The following is a 17525-nucleotide window of genomic DNA, read 5'->3' as shown; positions in this document are numbered from 1 at the left end:
GAAAGGAAACGAACAAGTATCGGAAAATACGTATGCGGCGTTTACCTGAAATAAAACGTTATTATCGCAAGCTGGCTTGCACGCTACTTGGAAAATAATCGGATATAGTAATATACACAGCCAGATACGAAATCGAAAAAAAAAAAAAAACGTAGAGGCAAATATACAATAACTATCGTGTTGCACAGTGAATCTAGAAAGAAATGGTTCTCGCAGAAGAAAAAGAAACCTCTCGTTGTCCGACGTACAATACAATTATGCACTGTCTATATATACTAAACACCCGTGGCTAAATTTTCATGTACCTCATGGCTGCGTTCAATGTTCTGTTTCGTTTCAATATCGCATTTGTGTCTAGCTTTATATAACAATGGGAAATTCCGCTTTCTCGTTACAGAGTACAATTGAAGATGATAACAAAATGATCGAGTGTACATATGTTTCTACTTTCTATTGAAGGAAACAAATCATTAAAAAGGCCATGATAGTGAGTCGGGCTGTAATGAAACTCAACCGTGAGTCAAAAATGAGAAACGTAAAGTCCGCGATCGTTCGTCTCGAACGTAAATCACGCGTTTTACCTTGGTGACAGCCTGCAGGAACGCGGCCTTGCCCACTTTTTGGCGCTGCTTCGACATCACCACTTCCATCCTCCTTTTCTCGTTCTCTATGTAACGACGTTTCTCTTCCAGCTTCAGTCTAATATTATTCAGCTGCGAGGCCATAATCGTGTTACCACCGTTCTCGTCTACAGGAGGATGGTTACAATTTATTTTAATTATTCCAGCTGAACTAGCAAAGTGACGATACGCGAAGAAAAATTTCTTTCAAGCACGTCCAACGAAGTTGGTGCTAAGAAAAAATGAAATAAACACACCACGAAGATTGCAAGAGGGAAAATCCTCTGCAACGACGAGGATGCTTCTGCCATCTTTGAAAATAAACTGCACGCACCGTCGGAATCTTAATCTCACGTATTACGTTTCCGTCTTCAATTGCAAGCTAATCCTCTCGCATAACTCTGTCTTTTCAGTCATCTTTCGTGCAAAGATCACATTCTAAATACCAAATGTCGCGTCATCTATTATATTAAAGATGGCAGTCTGCTCATCGCTACGAAGATAACGATCCTCTGTCTTTGTACAGTGTACAAAGTGTTCGGTAGATCGCTGCTGAAAGAAATTTAAACGGACGATTCGAGTTTGTCAGTGTCTGCCAAGCAGGTTCATCAATTCTCTTCCACTTCGATCTTCGAGATCAACCCTTAAAATTTCTCCCAGGGTTGGTCGCGAACACCCTGTACAAAAACGAACTGCCTGGCGCCGCTTCGATCGAGTAACACGTACCAGTAGAGTGTTGTTCCACTTGCTGAGACTGTTGGTTACACTGCTGCTGCCATGTCGTTGTGTTGGGTAACGTGGCGAACGTAGTTTTCTTCTCGCCGTTCCCGTTGCCATTGGTCTGGCCCTGTTTCTTGCTCGACGCGTTCGATTTACTATCGTCGCGTTCCTGTTCCGTATAGGTCAGGTTAATACCTTTCTCGGAGCTTTGCCTGCTTAGATTCGCGAAGCTTGCTAGCTTGGACGTGTCCCCTTCTGAATGATCGTTCTCACTGGAATGTAAAATTTGCTTGAGCGCGACGTTGTCCAGCCTACAGTACGAGGCTTGCCTTCTAAATCTACACGGTTCCTCCTTGTCGTAGCCGTTATCGAACAGTATATACCGCACACCGCTACCGTACACGTCCTGAACGCTGGACCTCGCCGGCAGCGTCGGCTCTGTGGTGCTTCGCTTCCCGATCTGCGGCCCCACCTCCTTGTCTGGATTTCTACCGAAGTTGTGTAAATTATCCTGCACAGGAAACGTCCTCACTCGATCGTTCCCCTCCTCAAAAAGCTTCGCAACACGCGCGCGCGCACGGTCGCCGCGCAAATATACCACGGTCCTTAAGAATTTTGGTCAAACGCCAAGGTACACGTGCTCTGATTGCCGAAAAAAAGCCGGCTAATCGATGCCACGGGACTCGAATAGGTAGCAAGTGGTACCAATCGTCGAGACCATCTTACATTCCCGTTGCGACCGTACAGATTTGCAGACTTGTCTGTAGACACGCGTCCTCGTGCAAGCTCGATGCAATCCGTGGACGTATCTTGCACAGGACGTTTGCCACGCGATCCTTCGTCTCTCAGCGAACGAAGAAAGCAAGAGTTTGCAGCAGCTGAGAAAGAGAGGAAAAGCTCTGTCAAGAGCAATCCAGAGCTTTTCTCGCTCTACAAAGTAAAAGGTGCGAGAACGCTTGTCGATTTAGGAAGCCAATGTTTCTCGTGCGCATCGCAAACTTCCCTTTTTCTTGATAGCTCTTCCACCTCGAATTTTCGTCGCGACAGACAAGTCTGAAAGTCCATCGCGCGCGTCAAGCAGGCCCCGCGCGGCCCAGTTTCCGTTTCTCACCTGAGATCCGCCAAAATTCTCGATGGTCAGCTGAGAGTCGTCCGAGACGCTGTTACGCCTTGAACGCCGGCCAGCGTACGAGCTTCTCCTCTGATCTTCCCAGTTGCTCGGCCGACCAGCGGCGTCCGCTCTAGTTACCGATTTCTCGTCCGCCACGGAGCTCAACGTAGGAATGCCTTTGCCGCGATGGACCACGAAACTTTCTTCGCTACCCGCTCGTCTGCGAAAGCAAATCGTTTTAGTCAGTGATCAATCGTGCTCTCGATCCTTCACGAACGAACACGAACTCTCTGAGGATCCGCGAGGGTGGTTTCGTTGGGAGCGTGGACAATCCAATGAGAAATTCATGGCTTTGCTCGACACAGTTTTCACGTAACTTCGATGCTTTGTATTATCGTGACGCTAATTGAGTTTGACGATAGTTGGAAAGAAAAGTAGCTTCGACTATTCTTTCCAACAGAAAGCTAGCGCGCTTTAAATGTACTCCCATCGAAACTGTTCCATTCAAACTATACCAATGTGCTCTGAATTCTTCCTCTGATAAATCAACGAGTTGAATGCAGTGCAGATCGGAGAGGAGACTGTTATTTGTCTTTCCAAGAATCGTCGCGAGTCTTCTTAGTAATCGCGACCAAACGATCGTATGATTACTAACGTGATTCTACTTTTCAAGTTACTCGCTGTATAATTTGTCGAGGAATGAAGGAGGAGAGGGATGCTGCGCGTTCGTGTCCGTCGTTTCAGATTGGAATACGTTACCTGTCGTCGTGGGTGTAACTTTCGGCAGTTTGTTGCAACGACTGCGACTTCTTCACGGTGGACGAGGACGAGGACGATGCTTTCGCAGCTAGAAAACAATCAAACACTGTAGCGATCGTTCAGCTAGGTATACAGTAAAAATAGTGACCAATGTCTAAGTCAGCGATCAGACGCTCGACGTGTGAAACAGTCTCTTTACAATCATTTTTACAAACGCTACGATTGCACGAGACGTGTTTACACGTCGAGCAAGTATCATGTGCGAAATTTCTATCGTACTATAAAATGCGTACAAACGAGTTCTCTTTTTCTCTAACATCGACACACGAAACCGTTCGACAGTCGCTGTGTAAGAATAAAATTTGCTCGATAAAATTCCATACGGCTGATAGAAAAGATGGAAAATCGTAGAAATTTCGAAGCACACGAGTGTCGAGCTCGAACGTGTTAACTATTGTAACGAAACGCAAGCTAGAGCGTGTAACCGCTGTACACCGAGAACGTACGTAACAATCGATGCTGTACAAGAAGACTAAAGTCTCTAAAAAAAAACTGTTCGCTATTACTGTTCGTGGTAATGTGTGTCACACGCAACAACAACAACAACAATAACAATAAACAACAACAACAACGAAAACATAAAACGAAAGAGAAAAATAATTGACAACCCAATACGGAACCAGTACGAAGTGAAACAAAAGGAGGAGATGGGTACGCAGAACGGACACAATAGACGAAAATTACGATACACGCAATAACGTAGACAATGTACGTTGCAAAACAAGTATACTAACTTAATATGGAGTGGATAGATTTAATGAATCGCCGAGACTTCTCTCCCTGCCTCATTCAACGTGACACAAGACAAGTGGAGGCGTCATGCAGAACGAAGGGAACGAAAGGGAAGCTAACGTGAACGCAAGCGGCAACGAAACGGCGGGAACGAGAGAAAGAAACGTAAAAAAAAATAAAAAATAAAAAAAGAGATAGATTATACTTATATGTTCGTTTGTCGCAAGAAAAACCAAAACGCGCGGAACAAACGTTTGTCATGCAGCTCTATAACAGTGGTTAGAGACTCGCTATAATAATCGTCATGGCATTAATTCATGATGTACACGTAAATAATATGGTTAGTAAGAAGCAGTGCGCCTAGTTAACATCTGCGCTTTGTTACACAGCTAAACTAAACAAATTGGCCACGTTTTAAATGCTGAACGCATTTCTCTTCGTGTTTCATTGGCAGCCGATAAAATAGGTATCGATCGACTTCTGCGGTGTGACTCGTTTCAGTCCTCGTCAAGCTGAGGAGCGTTTACTTTTCGATTCTCTAAGCTCGAACTTTTACCGCCCCCTCTATCTCTGCGCAGAATTCAGAATCGTAGGGAAACGTTGCTGTTAAAGTGTAATAAAGATAATTCGAGTCGCTACTTTTTGAGAAAGGATCACGTAAAGAAATTGAAGGTATCAAAATTTATAGTTTTCTTTTTTTTCTTTATATTGTATAGAAAAAAGAAAATGCAACTGTACCGTATATACCTGCACGAATATTGTTTAGAATTTTATTGCAACGAATTCAGAGAGCATTTCAGACCGACATCTCTTCGTTTCGCCTGGGAAATATTCGTGAAACTTAAAAGGGGGAAGAAAAAAGTGGAAAAGAAAAATCGATAAGCAGGACCCGTTATCTAACGAGGTCGGAATGCCAACGAAAGTGAATTCGCGCACGTATTCACGGTACCTCGCGGTATCGCGACTCGCTCGAAGGAAGGCGAAAATGCGTCGCATTTAAAATGTAGTAAAAATCCAAGAAAGACCAGAAACAGAAAACCCAAAGGGATCGAAAGAATGTACATACGTAAAAACAGGAGGAAAAAAAAAAAGAAAAAAATAATACATCGAGGAACAAACGACAAACTCGAAAGGATATTTTGATCCCACGGAAGACCTGAACACTTTCGTATTGTTACTATTTTTTTTTTTTTTTGTTTCTGAACTTCAGACGTGTGTTCGATATTTAAACGAATTGAAATCGACGCGTCAACCAATCGAGCCACGCGCGATCGACAAGAAGAGGACCACCCAGTTTCATGATTTTTGGTTGTTTGGTAACGTATGGGTACCTGTGAAGCCTGGCGCGGATACGGAGAGGTTGCTTCTCAGATCAGGTATCGGAGCTATAGACTGTGGCAGACTTCTTTTATGAGCTACGCCATGACTATTGCGCGGGCAGGCTGCACCCGTCACCGCACCGTATTCGTTCATTGGCAACCGGAAGTTGACGAAAGAAGAAGGCGAGGATAGCGTTGTTGGCAAGCATCAAGAAGGTTACGCCATAGAAATATATGGAAATATTACAGTTTTACATTTAGTGACATAATTACGTGGAGGATCGTCGCTGTTGTTTTTTTTTTTTTTTTTTTTTTTTTTTAGTCCTTCTTTACGTTCTCATTTCTTTTCATTTTCTTTCATCTCATTTCTTTTGCAATTCATTTCTCCATTTCTCAATCTCTCTCACTCTTTCTCTCTTCAAAGGAAATTCTATTAAATATCACATATTATAAACTGTTAAAAAGAATGGTTCGACTTAACCGTTTCGTTCGTACATAGAAAAATAAAGAGATACAGATGCGTTTATTAGTCGCTGCTAAGGACCTGGATCTCGAGACTGGGAACGAGTGTGTGTACTGACACTGATAAAAAGCGTGATGCCGTTCCAACTGCGAGCAACTCCTTCTCTCCTCGTCTAAAATCTATCTTAGCAGAAACGTTTCACGAATCACACCTGTACGCATAGATCGTGAAAAAGTAATTACAATGGTACACGCTTGAAGATAATCTTGTACAGAGAGAAATTGTACGCGCACCTTCATTGCTCGCAACGGGAACGGGATTCCATGGAAAAAAAGTATAATAAAATAAATTATAGAACGGGTAAGTCCAATACAGAATGTACGCAGCCTTCACCAATCACATTGATTCGATACCAAGGTTCATGAGCCCTTACTGATCAAAGGGTGCGTTCATAGTGTCGAACAAATCTCTGCGAATGCTTCTCTTAATCGGTAATGGCCGTACCGGCGTTTTTTAATAGTTTACGTACCATCTAAGAACTGCATCGCCCTCTCCTCGCCAGGATAACGTACGCATTTCGCCGGATGAATCTCCAACACGTTGTACATGTCCGCCAGGAAAACGACTAAATTTTGCTTCATCGACCTGTCGAAGAGAAAACGTACACGCTGTGAGACTCTGATGACGAAAGATGAAACCACATAAAATTCTACAAACAGTGGACTCTATTCGTGAGACTAGCGAGAGATCAAGCTTGGTGACGATTACAATTTTACATCTCGTATTAAAGTAACCCCCATTCTACTGTGATCGTCGACCGAAGATCCTTGGTGATCACCAACTGAAACCACTTCCTTTACCACAGAGTTCTCTTTTCTTTCGATCTCTCACTCTCTGCTATAACTCGTCGAGAGTCACAAACGAGATTTGGAAGAATTCAATAAATAACTGAAACGTTCAAGTCTCAACAACATTCAAATACTTAAATAAAGGAAAACGAACCGCAAAGAGAAAGGAATTAGAAAGCAAAAGGATAGCGAAATTATTAACCGATACGTCTCCTCGAGTTAAAACAAAAATCTCAGCGAATGATCACAAGTATTAAAAGTCTCTGAGCAACCGAAGAAGCACCAAGCTATAATCTACAAATCCGTCGCTAGTTGCATTTGCAAAAAACGAGAAGCTGGGTAATTGAGGGGGGTTGAATGGAGCCCCATCAGTCCCTCTTACCCCCTCATATACGTGACGTCCTCTGGTTGCATATGAAAAATGGAATAGGGTAAGCATCTGTTGCAGAACGCGTGGACCAGCGACAGATTGTGGAGGGCGTCCGCCACCGACGGTCTCTTCGACACCCGGATGTCCATCCAGTTGAGCTCGCCAGGGCAGTAGAACGCGACGACGGCGGCCAGCCCCACGCCGTCGCACAACGATTGGAAGTCCTTGGCAGCCGGCAGCTCTGGCAGTCGCGTTTTATCGCCGGCGCCCTCCTCCGCCTGGATCTTGGCGATCAGCGCGTGCGACGCGTGGCTGATCCAGAGGAGGAGGCCCTTCTCGTGGTCCGACGGCACGTCCACTTCCGCCTGCGGGTCGAAACGGCGGATCGCTGAGACCACGCGGTCCCCCGTGACCACTTCCTTCGCGTACAAGATCATCAGGCCCTCTATCACAGCCATATGCGCCGACTGGAAACCAGAGAATACAGGTTTATTATTATTTAGCAGGATCATATTTTAAATATCGCTTTGCCTTTGTGGAATGAGGGAAGTGTAGTCTTGAAATAGCTCGCGAACAACACGCGGCTGAACTCGTTTCGAAGTCAGGGGGACTCGCGAGAGGGGAGAAAACTTTTTCTCTCCCTCCTCGTACCGTTCCACGTTACCCTAATTGGGTTTCTGTATTATCGCTTTATCTCGATCGTATTGTTCCACGTTGGTTCTTGGTCGCTGTTTGAATGGAGCGTCGTTAACAATACGCCATAAAAAAAAAAGGAAAAAGTAGCTGGTATCTTACCATCTTGAGTGGTGAATTTTGAATGAGGATCGTTTCGGTGAGTTGAGTATTGTTCGGCTCCGCGAGGTAGACGCCCTTTCTGGCGAGGGCCTGGAGGATACCGTAGTGATTCTGATTGTGGTAATTTGGATCCGAATAGATGTTCGCCAACGCCAGACAGTAGAGTTCCGCATTGGAGAGCGCGTGGACGATCTGCGGCTTCAGGTGTTCTTGATCCTTGAACAGAAGAATTCGGGACGAGTCTCGCGAGGCGTCGATGAGATGGTGCACCCTCGCTGCCACCCATCGCGCGGCAGAACCGCGGAGGATCGTTTCATACGTTTTTAATTAGGAACACCCACAGTGTCTCTGTATTAGACGCGTACGCCTCGTGTGTAATAGGTTTGCGTACGCTATATACGCAAACCGTGTACCCAAGAAACCGTACAAACTTCCCAATTGCGGTTCTAGTGTCCCCTGCGGGGATTCTATCGCGATACCCCGCAGTAATACCCGAAGGGTGAAAAATATAATGTGGTCCCCGTCGGGACGATATTAAATTCAATATTAAATTGTTTCACTTTTGAACTTAAAACATTAAAACTCGGCCACCATCGGCTGATTTGCATCGTAAGCTCGTACGCGCGAGGAGTTTTCCTCGCAGATTACAGTATTTCTCTCGGTTAGAGGCAAAAGGTTTCGATAAAAATGGAAGGTTGTGATTTTAATTGTAACGAAGGAGTAATTGGACTTATAAAAATGTAGACTATTGCCGCGATATTAAATTTTGGCGATTCGAGCTAATTTTCCATTTTCTCGGATTACGCGAATGGGCTGACCATATTGAGATTGATACAACAATAATGCAAGATTAACTCTTGATAATATATTTAGGAAAATATTTCGTATATTACATACTACTATATTTAAAAAAAAAAAACATGGAAGCACCGTTCCAATGGCGCTTTCCAATTGGATATCTCAAAATCTCGTGTCAAAAAAAAAAAACATAACAACTGACGACGCCGTTTAAATCCAATAACAGTTAACGACGATCCACAAGTGGCTGTCCTCGTCGAATCAGACAATTCATGCGAAAATCCCACCAAGGAAAGAAGAGAAAAAAAAATGTGAGCGAAAGAGGAAGCTCTGGCTGGAAAAATCGGTATCGCGACTAATAGATCCGAGGCGCGATAGGGGGAGGCCTGAAACACAATATCGCGCGGAGCGCAGGTCGACCCGCGTAGAAATATCCGGCAGACACGGCGTGCAAATATTAGTATTCCGTAATTTCCGGTGTGGAGACGCGAAGAACTCGAGACGGCGCGTCGTGGTAACGGAAATACACGGGGACACTCCGCTCGCGGCCATTGTCGCCAAACGGTCGCGGTGCAACACGCGCCATCATCCAAGATCCATCGCGTGCGAGACCCGCTGAAAGCCTTGGCGAAAACGAGGATGAGCGATTCGTCGGATCGCCGTATGAATTTTCATGATACTTTTACGTGACGGAAATTTCTGTAATTACCTGCCATGGCGTTTAACAAGCAGCTGGTTTCTATACACATCTCTCGACGATTCGGTTATTCTCGCCAGCGCCAGCGCCATCGACGAGACGGCTCAGACTTCTCTGGACTACGATATACATAATCGGGTAATTAAACGCGATTACAATCTCACTTCTGCTCGAGCAGCCAATATATCACTTTGAATCGAGTCTAGTAGTGAAATGCAATTTCTTGAGAATACGTGAGCTGAACTATATATTCACGTCCGTTGCTCTTGGGGGGACGAAGGAAATTTTCTCCTCTCGTTAAATTATCCACTCGAGTATTTCGTTTGAAATATTGAAACGCCTTTAAATTGGAATAATCGATGGGCTGATAAAAACCTGAAATACTCGAGATACCTTTCTACCGTGGAGTAAAATCGATTCGACGTTTCCTGGATTAATAAACCGTTTCTATGCCGCGTAATTAAAGCGCGAAGATGGTGTACGGTTCGATAAGAGAAATAATACGGAAATACCGTCGTAGAACAGTTTTAGATCCAGCTGTGTACGATTTACCCAGATCCGCGGAAACTGGATCTCGCGTTAGTCCGGTCGTTTTTACTGGAACGGTCGACGGGTCCCGGGGCAAACGTGGAAACTCGCCTCTCCCCCTTTACGATCCTGTTTCGCTCGAGAAAAGAAATTAGGCCGGAGTTGGCCGTTTCTGTCGGTCACTGGAATCGTCCGAGCCGTGCGCAACTTTACGACAGGAACGTGACGCAGCTCATAGCACGTTCGATCTTCTCTCCACACGTACGCGTACACAAAAGCAGCCGTTGGTCGTCGCGATTATTGGTTCTCGGTTTCTGCCTGCGAACGAACGTGTTTCGAGCGCCGTTCGTTAAAATCCATCGCAGAGCGCGGAACGGAACTTTCAGAGAGCTGGACCAACCTTTCAGAGAATTCAGAATTATATTCACGCTACGACGAGAAGTTTCGAGATCTATCGCGTTGTTCGTGACGCAGCAGGTTTTCAGCATTGATCGCAGAGAAACGAAACGATCGACGCAGAGTAATGGAGTCTCTTCGAACTACTTCAGATTTGAAGGTACACTGGCTGTCCACGTCGCGCTTGTTTCTCAGACGCGATTAACTTCCAGCGAGATTGCGATTTAAAGAAGAAAATTTGAAGACGAAAAAAGGGAGGAAAGGACGAAATCACGGTCGCTCGAACAAAGAGATTCCCCCGCGGTGAATGAAAATGAGAGAGCCAAGGGGGAACCAGTTCCTCTTTTTTCATCCACGGTCGAATAAACGCTTCGTAAACGCCGTCCAAGGACGCCATAAATTTGCGCAGAAGCAGCCGTAGACGCGGACCGATCTACGTTCAGGAATTTCATTCAACCGCGCGACTCGCGAGGGTGCACGCGTCGAGCGTTTACTCTCGCTCTTCCATTTTGTGTGCGCTGTGTTTCGATTCGAAAGCATATCTCTCGAACAGACACAAATAGAACAGAGTCGAGCACAGTCTCTTGCAATCTGACATATTTTTTTTTTCAATTTCTGAAGACGTTATCTAAGATATTCCACGATAAACGATACGCGAGACGAAAAAATAAAGTTCTAGATCACCCCTCGGGACGAGGAAGTATTTCTCGAAGATTAAAGGCTGTTAGCGAGCGCACGGAAGTTTGTTTGCCGACTATCCGCGGACATATTTGCTTATACTGTCCATACTTCGTGGTTCACCCTTGTTGGGGAAGCATTTCAGGAGCCCAGAATATCGCGTTTGCGGTCGACAGCTGGGGAAGGCGATGGAAAGTCTGGGAAAACGGTTTTGGTTTCGTGGGGACAGATGACGTCGTAGAAACGGCTGGTACGAGTCGATAAACGCGAAACAGGCCAGGCGAAAAGCCCCACGACCCTCGAGAGTGGCGAGGACACGCGAACAACCCCGGAGAACAAAGAGGGAAGTCTCTGAACGACTTTAGAAATATTTCTACGCACCCTTTCTCGCTCGAGCAACGCCTCTGTCTATCTACGTAATTAACGATAGCCGTACAAGTGCATGGCTGCAATGAAACGTAAGTACAGTGGTGTATCCCATTAATGAACGACCTTGGAGAACGAACAGTCTCCCTCGCTGAGTCGAAACGCGAGTAAAGACGAATTTCTACGTAAATCTTAACAAGAGACGAAACAACGAGAGCTTCAACGGGATAAAGACGCAAACCAGTGTAAACGATCGACTAAATATCGCATCCGTCGACTCTGCAGGCGAAGAAAGCAGCGAGACACGATAGCGTCTAGCTGGAGAAGAGCCAGCGTCTCCTCCATTGTTCCTGCAGCAGAGAAAGAGTCGTAATCATCGTCAGATTACACTTTTGGCTTGAGAAAGAAAGCGAAGACCGACTCTGCGAGCAGACTGATTGTTCTAACAAAGGTTCAAGTACGAAACGAACGCGTCTGGACAAACGCCTCGCGAGAAGCGTCGCGTCTCGCGCGTGAAAAAGGAAAGGGTAACGAAAGAGGGATTCCTGGTGGTTAATCAGGCGATACCAGAGAGATCGTGGCCGAATTCATTATCGTAGGAACAAAGAGTATCGAGGCGTGCGCCGTGTCTCGTTAAAGGGGTAACGGTCTGGAAATGGACCTTCCTTAAACTTTCCTTGCTGGTTAATTGGGATATTCCTTTACTTTCGCGATGCGTCGTTGTCTTGCCAATACCAGCACGCATTTATTATCGATGGAACTATCGTACCTCCAACAATTTCGACTCGATATACTCAGCTCCAAGTACCAAAGAAACTTAATTAAAATAGTTCGCGTTGCAGCCCAAGTAGCGCTTTTTTTACCACTACGCGCTCCTCTCGAAACACCTACGATAGAAACCATTGCAGCAATAACGAAAACAATAAAATAACACGCGACAGACTCAAAATATCGAAGACCAACTGTCCACCCCTTTGCACTCCGCTGGCTTCGCCACGGTGACATTGGTAACGTAACGAAAAAAAAAATGTCCCGACACGCGAAGGGTCAACGCTGCACGGTGTGGTCGCACGACGAGAAGATCGTACGATATCCTTGCAGAGAGGCAAGGCAACGCGTTCTCCCTTTCACCGAACCTCCCTTCTACCTTCGAGCGCAGATCGCTCGACCGGACTTTCGAAGTTCAAGGGTCTCACCTGGCGGCATCCGAGCGCCTTGAACAACTCCTTCTCGCTCGTGAATCTCGATGGTGTCTGGACGGTGGATCGATACCCAGAGGATTGCTTTCGCGTCGCGGATAGCTGATGTTCCTCTGTCGAACGCATCCTGGTGCAAACGCGGCGCGAAACGGAACGAATTTACAAGAGGACGGGGACGTTTCTCGCGAGGGTGCCATGCATTCACTGGCCATCGCGTAGCAGGTCGTCCCTGCGGTGCGATCGCGTGGTAATTCGATTGGTTTAACTGGATCAAACGCGAAAGCTTTCTATGCATACACATGTGAAGTTGTACGATTTAATAGCGTAACGATACTTGTTTATTTGTATTCTAACGAGACGAGATTAGAGAGATGTTTCTCTAAGATATGGTTAATCTCTCTCGAAATTAAAATTCGATTTCGTTCTTACGTCTCTACTTCAACGAGAAGCAGAATTGCAATTTTTAATAGTCAAAAACGGAATATTAGATCGCTTCTGTCGATGCGAGAAGAGGTCGAAGGATCCCAGCCGAGTCGAACAAGGACCAAAGTCGACTTCTGTCGAATCGAGCAGGATTTAAGTGACAGGGATAATCCGAGCGTGGCTCGATGTCTGCCGTTTCCCACCTCGTGAAAGTTTCTCGCGGTTACCGCGCTCATTATCGAAGTTCGGTCCGGGGCATCCTTTCCGCGGAAACTTTATTAGCGTGTCTCGGGGCGAACGTCCAACAGCCTCGTCGCGCCTTTCACGCCAGCGGCCGGTTTTCACCTCGACGCGAAATAAACGACGCGCGCCGCAAAAGTGTTCTTTCAGGACGCGTTAAAAGGCTGGCTGGTACCGCGATGGCACCTCCTGCGCGATCCTCGCGCGGTTGAAAGCGAACGCTGCGAGTCGAACGATAGAGACGGTCGTCTGAACGATCGCCATTCGATTTGATTGGGTTCGATGGTTTTGGAGAACGCTGCTGGACGATTTAAGAGATCGTTAACTAATTAACGTGGTATGAATGTTGCAGGAAGTTTTTATTTTGCTGTTCGATCGCCATTCGATCTGATTGGGTTCGATGGTTTTGGAGAACGCTGCTGGTCGATTTAAGAGATCGTTAACTAATTAACGTGGTATGAATGTTGCAGGAAGTTTTTATTTTGCTGTTCGATTGGGATAAATAAAATCGTGATTACATACCTCATGATCGACATAGTACGGCTCACGAAGGTTTTCTGGCACTCGATTGTTGTACGCCTTTGAGAGAAGCCATTTCACGGAGGCACGCTGTTTGGCCTGCAACAATAAAATAGAAGGTACTCGGTAATTATTACTTCCAACCTGCGAGAACGAGATCCGATCGTGGCTAATAACTAGATTTTTATTTCGCAGCATAACAAATGTAAACGCTGAAAGGACGAATGGTACTTTAAAAAAGGACGCGATTACTATTAAACGGTTCTTGATAATGATAATGATATCCATTGGCAGCAAGGATTTACGTGCTTCCTGGTTCCCCTGAATCTATATTCGATGATAAACAGACGAATAATTAATATCGAACACTTTGTTGCGGGAAATTAATTTATGGACGCTGTTATAAAGACTTAATGGAGCGGTGCCCAGGGTAATTGATTAAATAAACGGTAGTAAACTGTAATCGCTGCGCTCTCGCAACGTTGCGAGTTATATCTCGCAGCGTAATTATTACTGTACATCATTATCGTCGGTGATATAATTGATGGAAGACTTGTATCATCCTTAATGAAAAAGAAAGGAGAAAAGATACATTAATTGTAGATAACCGTGTAAACCGCTTGAGTTTTCGTGTTAGAATTTTTATTCTCCGTGAAATTGGCTCACCGATCGCAAGCTCTTGGGTAAAAAGAATCTGATAATATCGCGATGATATCCTCGAGACTACGAATCACATGTGCACCCAACTCGCTCGGCTCTTTCATTCGCAAATAAGAATACCAGTACGGTTCAGAGCTGCTCTTAGAATATTCAGAGTTCTTCCTCTTTCAACGAGATACAAAAAATCATAGAAACCCTCTTTCCGTTTCTCAATCAACGTTTCTGGAATCTTAACGAACGTTAGAAACAGAGTCGCTCGTTTATTCCTTTTCCTCTCTTCCAGTCAGACTACGTTTCACGATTGAAAATCATATTACAATTCGCGTACTCTCATAAAATTAGAGAAGCAATCGAAGTTAACATTTATTTCTTTTTAATACATCGCTTGATTGATAGGCCAATAGTTTCTGAAGCGACGAAGCAATTTCACACCTCTGGAAATTTATATTTTTATGCAAAGTTCGTGAATCGAAAGTTGAAAAACGCGTAATGTACTGTCTGTGAAATGTGTGCGAGATCAACAAACGACTATCGGTCGTTACTTATCGCGGTATCGCACCTCGGTGTTTCGAACACCTTTCTCCAAACAAAAAAGATAAGCCACTTCACCAGCCACTCGAGACGCTTCTTCACGTCTTATTGTATAGTCAAATATTCAAGCGTCCCGTTGTTCCCTAAATTCGTCTGCCACCCCGTCGCAGTTCCACCCTCAGCAGCGTAAAACGGTCTTCGATGGAACTCTCGCGACACTCTCGATCCATCGCAAAAACCTCCGAACAAACCGTCCACGATCTCGCGCGATTCCACGATTTATTCCAACAATTTCAAGCGAACTTTCTGACAGCATTTCTATCTCGCGACGTACGACGATACGCGCCAGGGGCTGTGACAAATTTTGTTCTCGCAGATTCGCGTTGCGCAACGCGAACGGCGACACGCTTCAATTTCAGATCGCAGGAATACTTTGACATTAGCTTGAATTAAATTTCCTAGAAATTGCTGGAAAAACGCGTGTCTACAATTCGTCACCTAATTAACTAGAGTATCAACGATGTATATTAATATTTGATTCTCTTATCGTTTAAGTTAATTTTTTTTTTTTAATTCTACCACTTGCGAGTGGATAGTCTCTTTTCTCTTGAAGGAAGAAAGTCGCGAAGGAAGTTGTAACAAAGTACAGGAAATACCAGAGGGTAGGAGACGTACGCGTTTATTTTCAACGCATTCTGTTGGAAATGGGTTTTATAAATAACTAATAGCGATTTATTTGTCTATAATTTTCTTTATCTCCACGCTGCAAGTGACCTTTGCTTTGGACTCTCTCTACAGAGCTGAACTAAAGTTAAAGTCGATTACTAATCATGTGTGTGCATGTATCTGTAAAAAAAATGCCATCTCTTCTCACTCAAGGACGAGAGATTCATTTTTGTATTTGGTTTCCAACGAAAACCAACATATTTCATAGAAATGGAACCCTAAAAATTAAAGTGAAGAATAATTAACCTTCGAGGACGCGTATGGCATCATCGAAATAAAAATTCTGGACTTCGCGTCGAAATTGAAGGTTCGCGAGAGTAAACGAACCCTGAGGAGCGTCGAACCGCGCGAACTAATTAATTAATTCGCGGAGTCGTCGCGGATTCCGCGTTTAATTACGATAACAGCTGAGGTGACGTAATTTGGGCAGCCACGAGGGCGGTTATCGCGAATGCGCGCGTATTTGGGCGAGGAGGAGCCTCGATTTTACAACATTGGGCGAGGCTCTGGGATGTGAGCAAGTTAAGGGGGTCAATGAAGTCTGCCTGATCATTGTTATCGACCGACGGAACCATTGTTGTAACGTGCGCTCGTCATTCTTCGGAATAGACGACCCTGAATAACGCTTTACGCCCCATTTCGCGAGCGAAAAGCTCGAACGGGTATTCGAGAACTGCTTAAATAAATTATCCATCGAATATCCGCGAAAAGTGAGTCTGCGTGGCGTGGTGAAACGTAGTGGAAAAGTTGGAATTTTGAAAAACGTTTTTCAACCAATTTCTGAGTCGAGGGGAGCAATTTTTCTGGAAATTTTCCATATTTCGCGATGTAGAATAGAAACATTCGCTTGTATGCGCGTCTGCATAATTTTCTTTAATTTACAGGGCGCCAAATATCGACCACAAGAATAATTCTGTGCGATGGATCGACTTGTGCGATAATTTCCAGTAAAAGGAGTGAATACGTAAGGTTGGGGGCTGGCGGAAGTTAGGAGTGGCTGTGCCAGTAAGTAGTAACGCTTCTTCTATCTAAAGGAACATCTTTAAACGAACCGAGGAAATTTCTAACACTCGTGCTTGTAAACATTCCTCTGTGTACAGACGATCAATATTTGCCGTCAATATTTTGACAGTCTCTACATTTTTTTATGTAAGACATCCTGGGACGATCGGTATGTGTATATTGATAGAGCACATTTTCTTTAGACGAACGATAGACTGTTGACGATACGTTCGATTTCGAATTAACGTTCAAAGGCGACTAATTGGGAGGAGTATACGCAGCAATTATTTCGTGATTGTTAACGCGAAGAAGAATGTGACTCGCAAATATTTTTAATCCGATTTTCGTTAGATATTCCATGGATATTTAATAGCATTAACGATATTTTATTAATATTATAGATTCTATATTGATATATTATTTTTATAATTCTACAGTATTTTTAATCTTGTAATTTTGTACCAGAGTAATAACTTTAAGCCGTTTTAAAGCGTCTGGGACCTCGCCACGTTCCATTTTCCGCGTCAAAGTGTTTGTAAAAAGTGGCACCGTTAATTAAATTTATAGGACGTCGTTCCTCCTTGGTGACATTATTCGTTTAACGACATTGTCGGGGCAATGTTGCGTTATGGTTGATTAAATGCGGTTCGAACACACGAACCCCGTGGTAGATTTTTTTTTATACACGCGTCACGGTATCAAAGTGATCGGTTAATAACTCGTCTGGTAATTAAGAACGGAAAAACATCTGTCGACGAGTCACCCTCGACAGTAAAGGAATAACTCCATTATCCGTAATTAGATTTCAATAAATTGCGATGCTCTGGCGTTGCTCGATCAGCTGCACACGTATAAATCAACAAAATTAAATTTTGGAAAGTAGGAAAGGTCTTTGAAGTTTCGCAAGAGAAACGCGAAGAACGCTCGTTGCCAATGCTCTTTTCTGAAATTTATTTTAACTCTCC

The 17525-nt window shown here is 44.5% G+C and overlaps 1 protein-coding gene across 23 annotated transcripts in view; it reads right to left on the bottom strand.

The window, feature by feature from the left end:
- The window catches only part of Patronin (calmodulin-regulated spectrin-associated protein patronin), a 68115-nt gene that overhangs the window by 11570 nt on the left and 39020 nt on the right, over positions 1 to 17525 (bottom strand). For 20 of the 23 annotated variants that reach the window (XM_076895634.1, XM_076895638.1, XM_076895639.1 and 17 more), the window contains exons 2-10: positions 13645 to 13740; positions 7798 to 8013; positions 7015 to 7469; positions 6314 to 6429; positions 5334 to 5444; positions 3211 to 3298; positions 2452 to 2671; positions 1347 to 1851; positions 582 to 748 (exon numbers count right to left, since the gene is read on the bottom strand). In XM_076895634.1, the coding sequence (XP_076751749.1) occupies positions 582 to 748; positions 1347 to 1851; positions 2452 to 2671; positions 3211 to 3298; positions 5334 to 5444; positions 6314 to 6429; positions 7015 to 7469; positions 7798 to 8013; positions 13645 to 13740 (1974 nt within the window). Of the gene's footprint in view, positions 1 to 581; positions 749 to 1346; positions 1852 to 2451; positions 2672 to 3210; positions 3299 to 5333; positions 5445 to 6313; positions 6430 to 7014; positions 7470 to 7797; positions 8014 to 12456; positions 12585 to 13644; positions 13741 to 17525 lie in introns of those variants that run through there. The other 3 variants (XM_076895640.1, XM_076895657.1, XM_076895641.1) reach the window with 3 other exon arrangements.

Source organism: Xylocopa sonorina, chromosome 5 (genome assembly GCF_050948175.1).
Source record: "Xylocopa sonorina isolate GNS202 chromosome 5, iyXylSono1_principal, whole genome shotgun sequence".
Taxonomy (NCBI): Eukaryota; Metazoa; Arthropoda; class Insecta; order Hymenoptera; family Apidae; genus Xylocopa; species Xylocopa sonorina.
The sequence above is the reverse complement of the archived record's forward strand: the minus strand, read 5'-3'. Positions and strand labels throughout refer to the sequence as shown.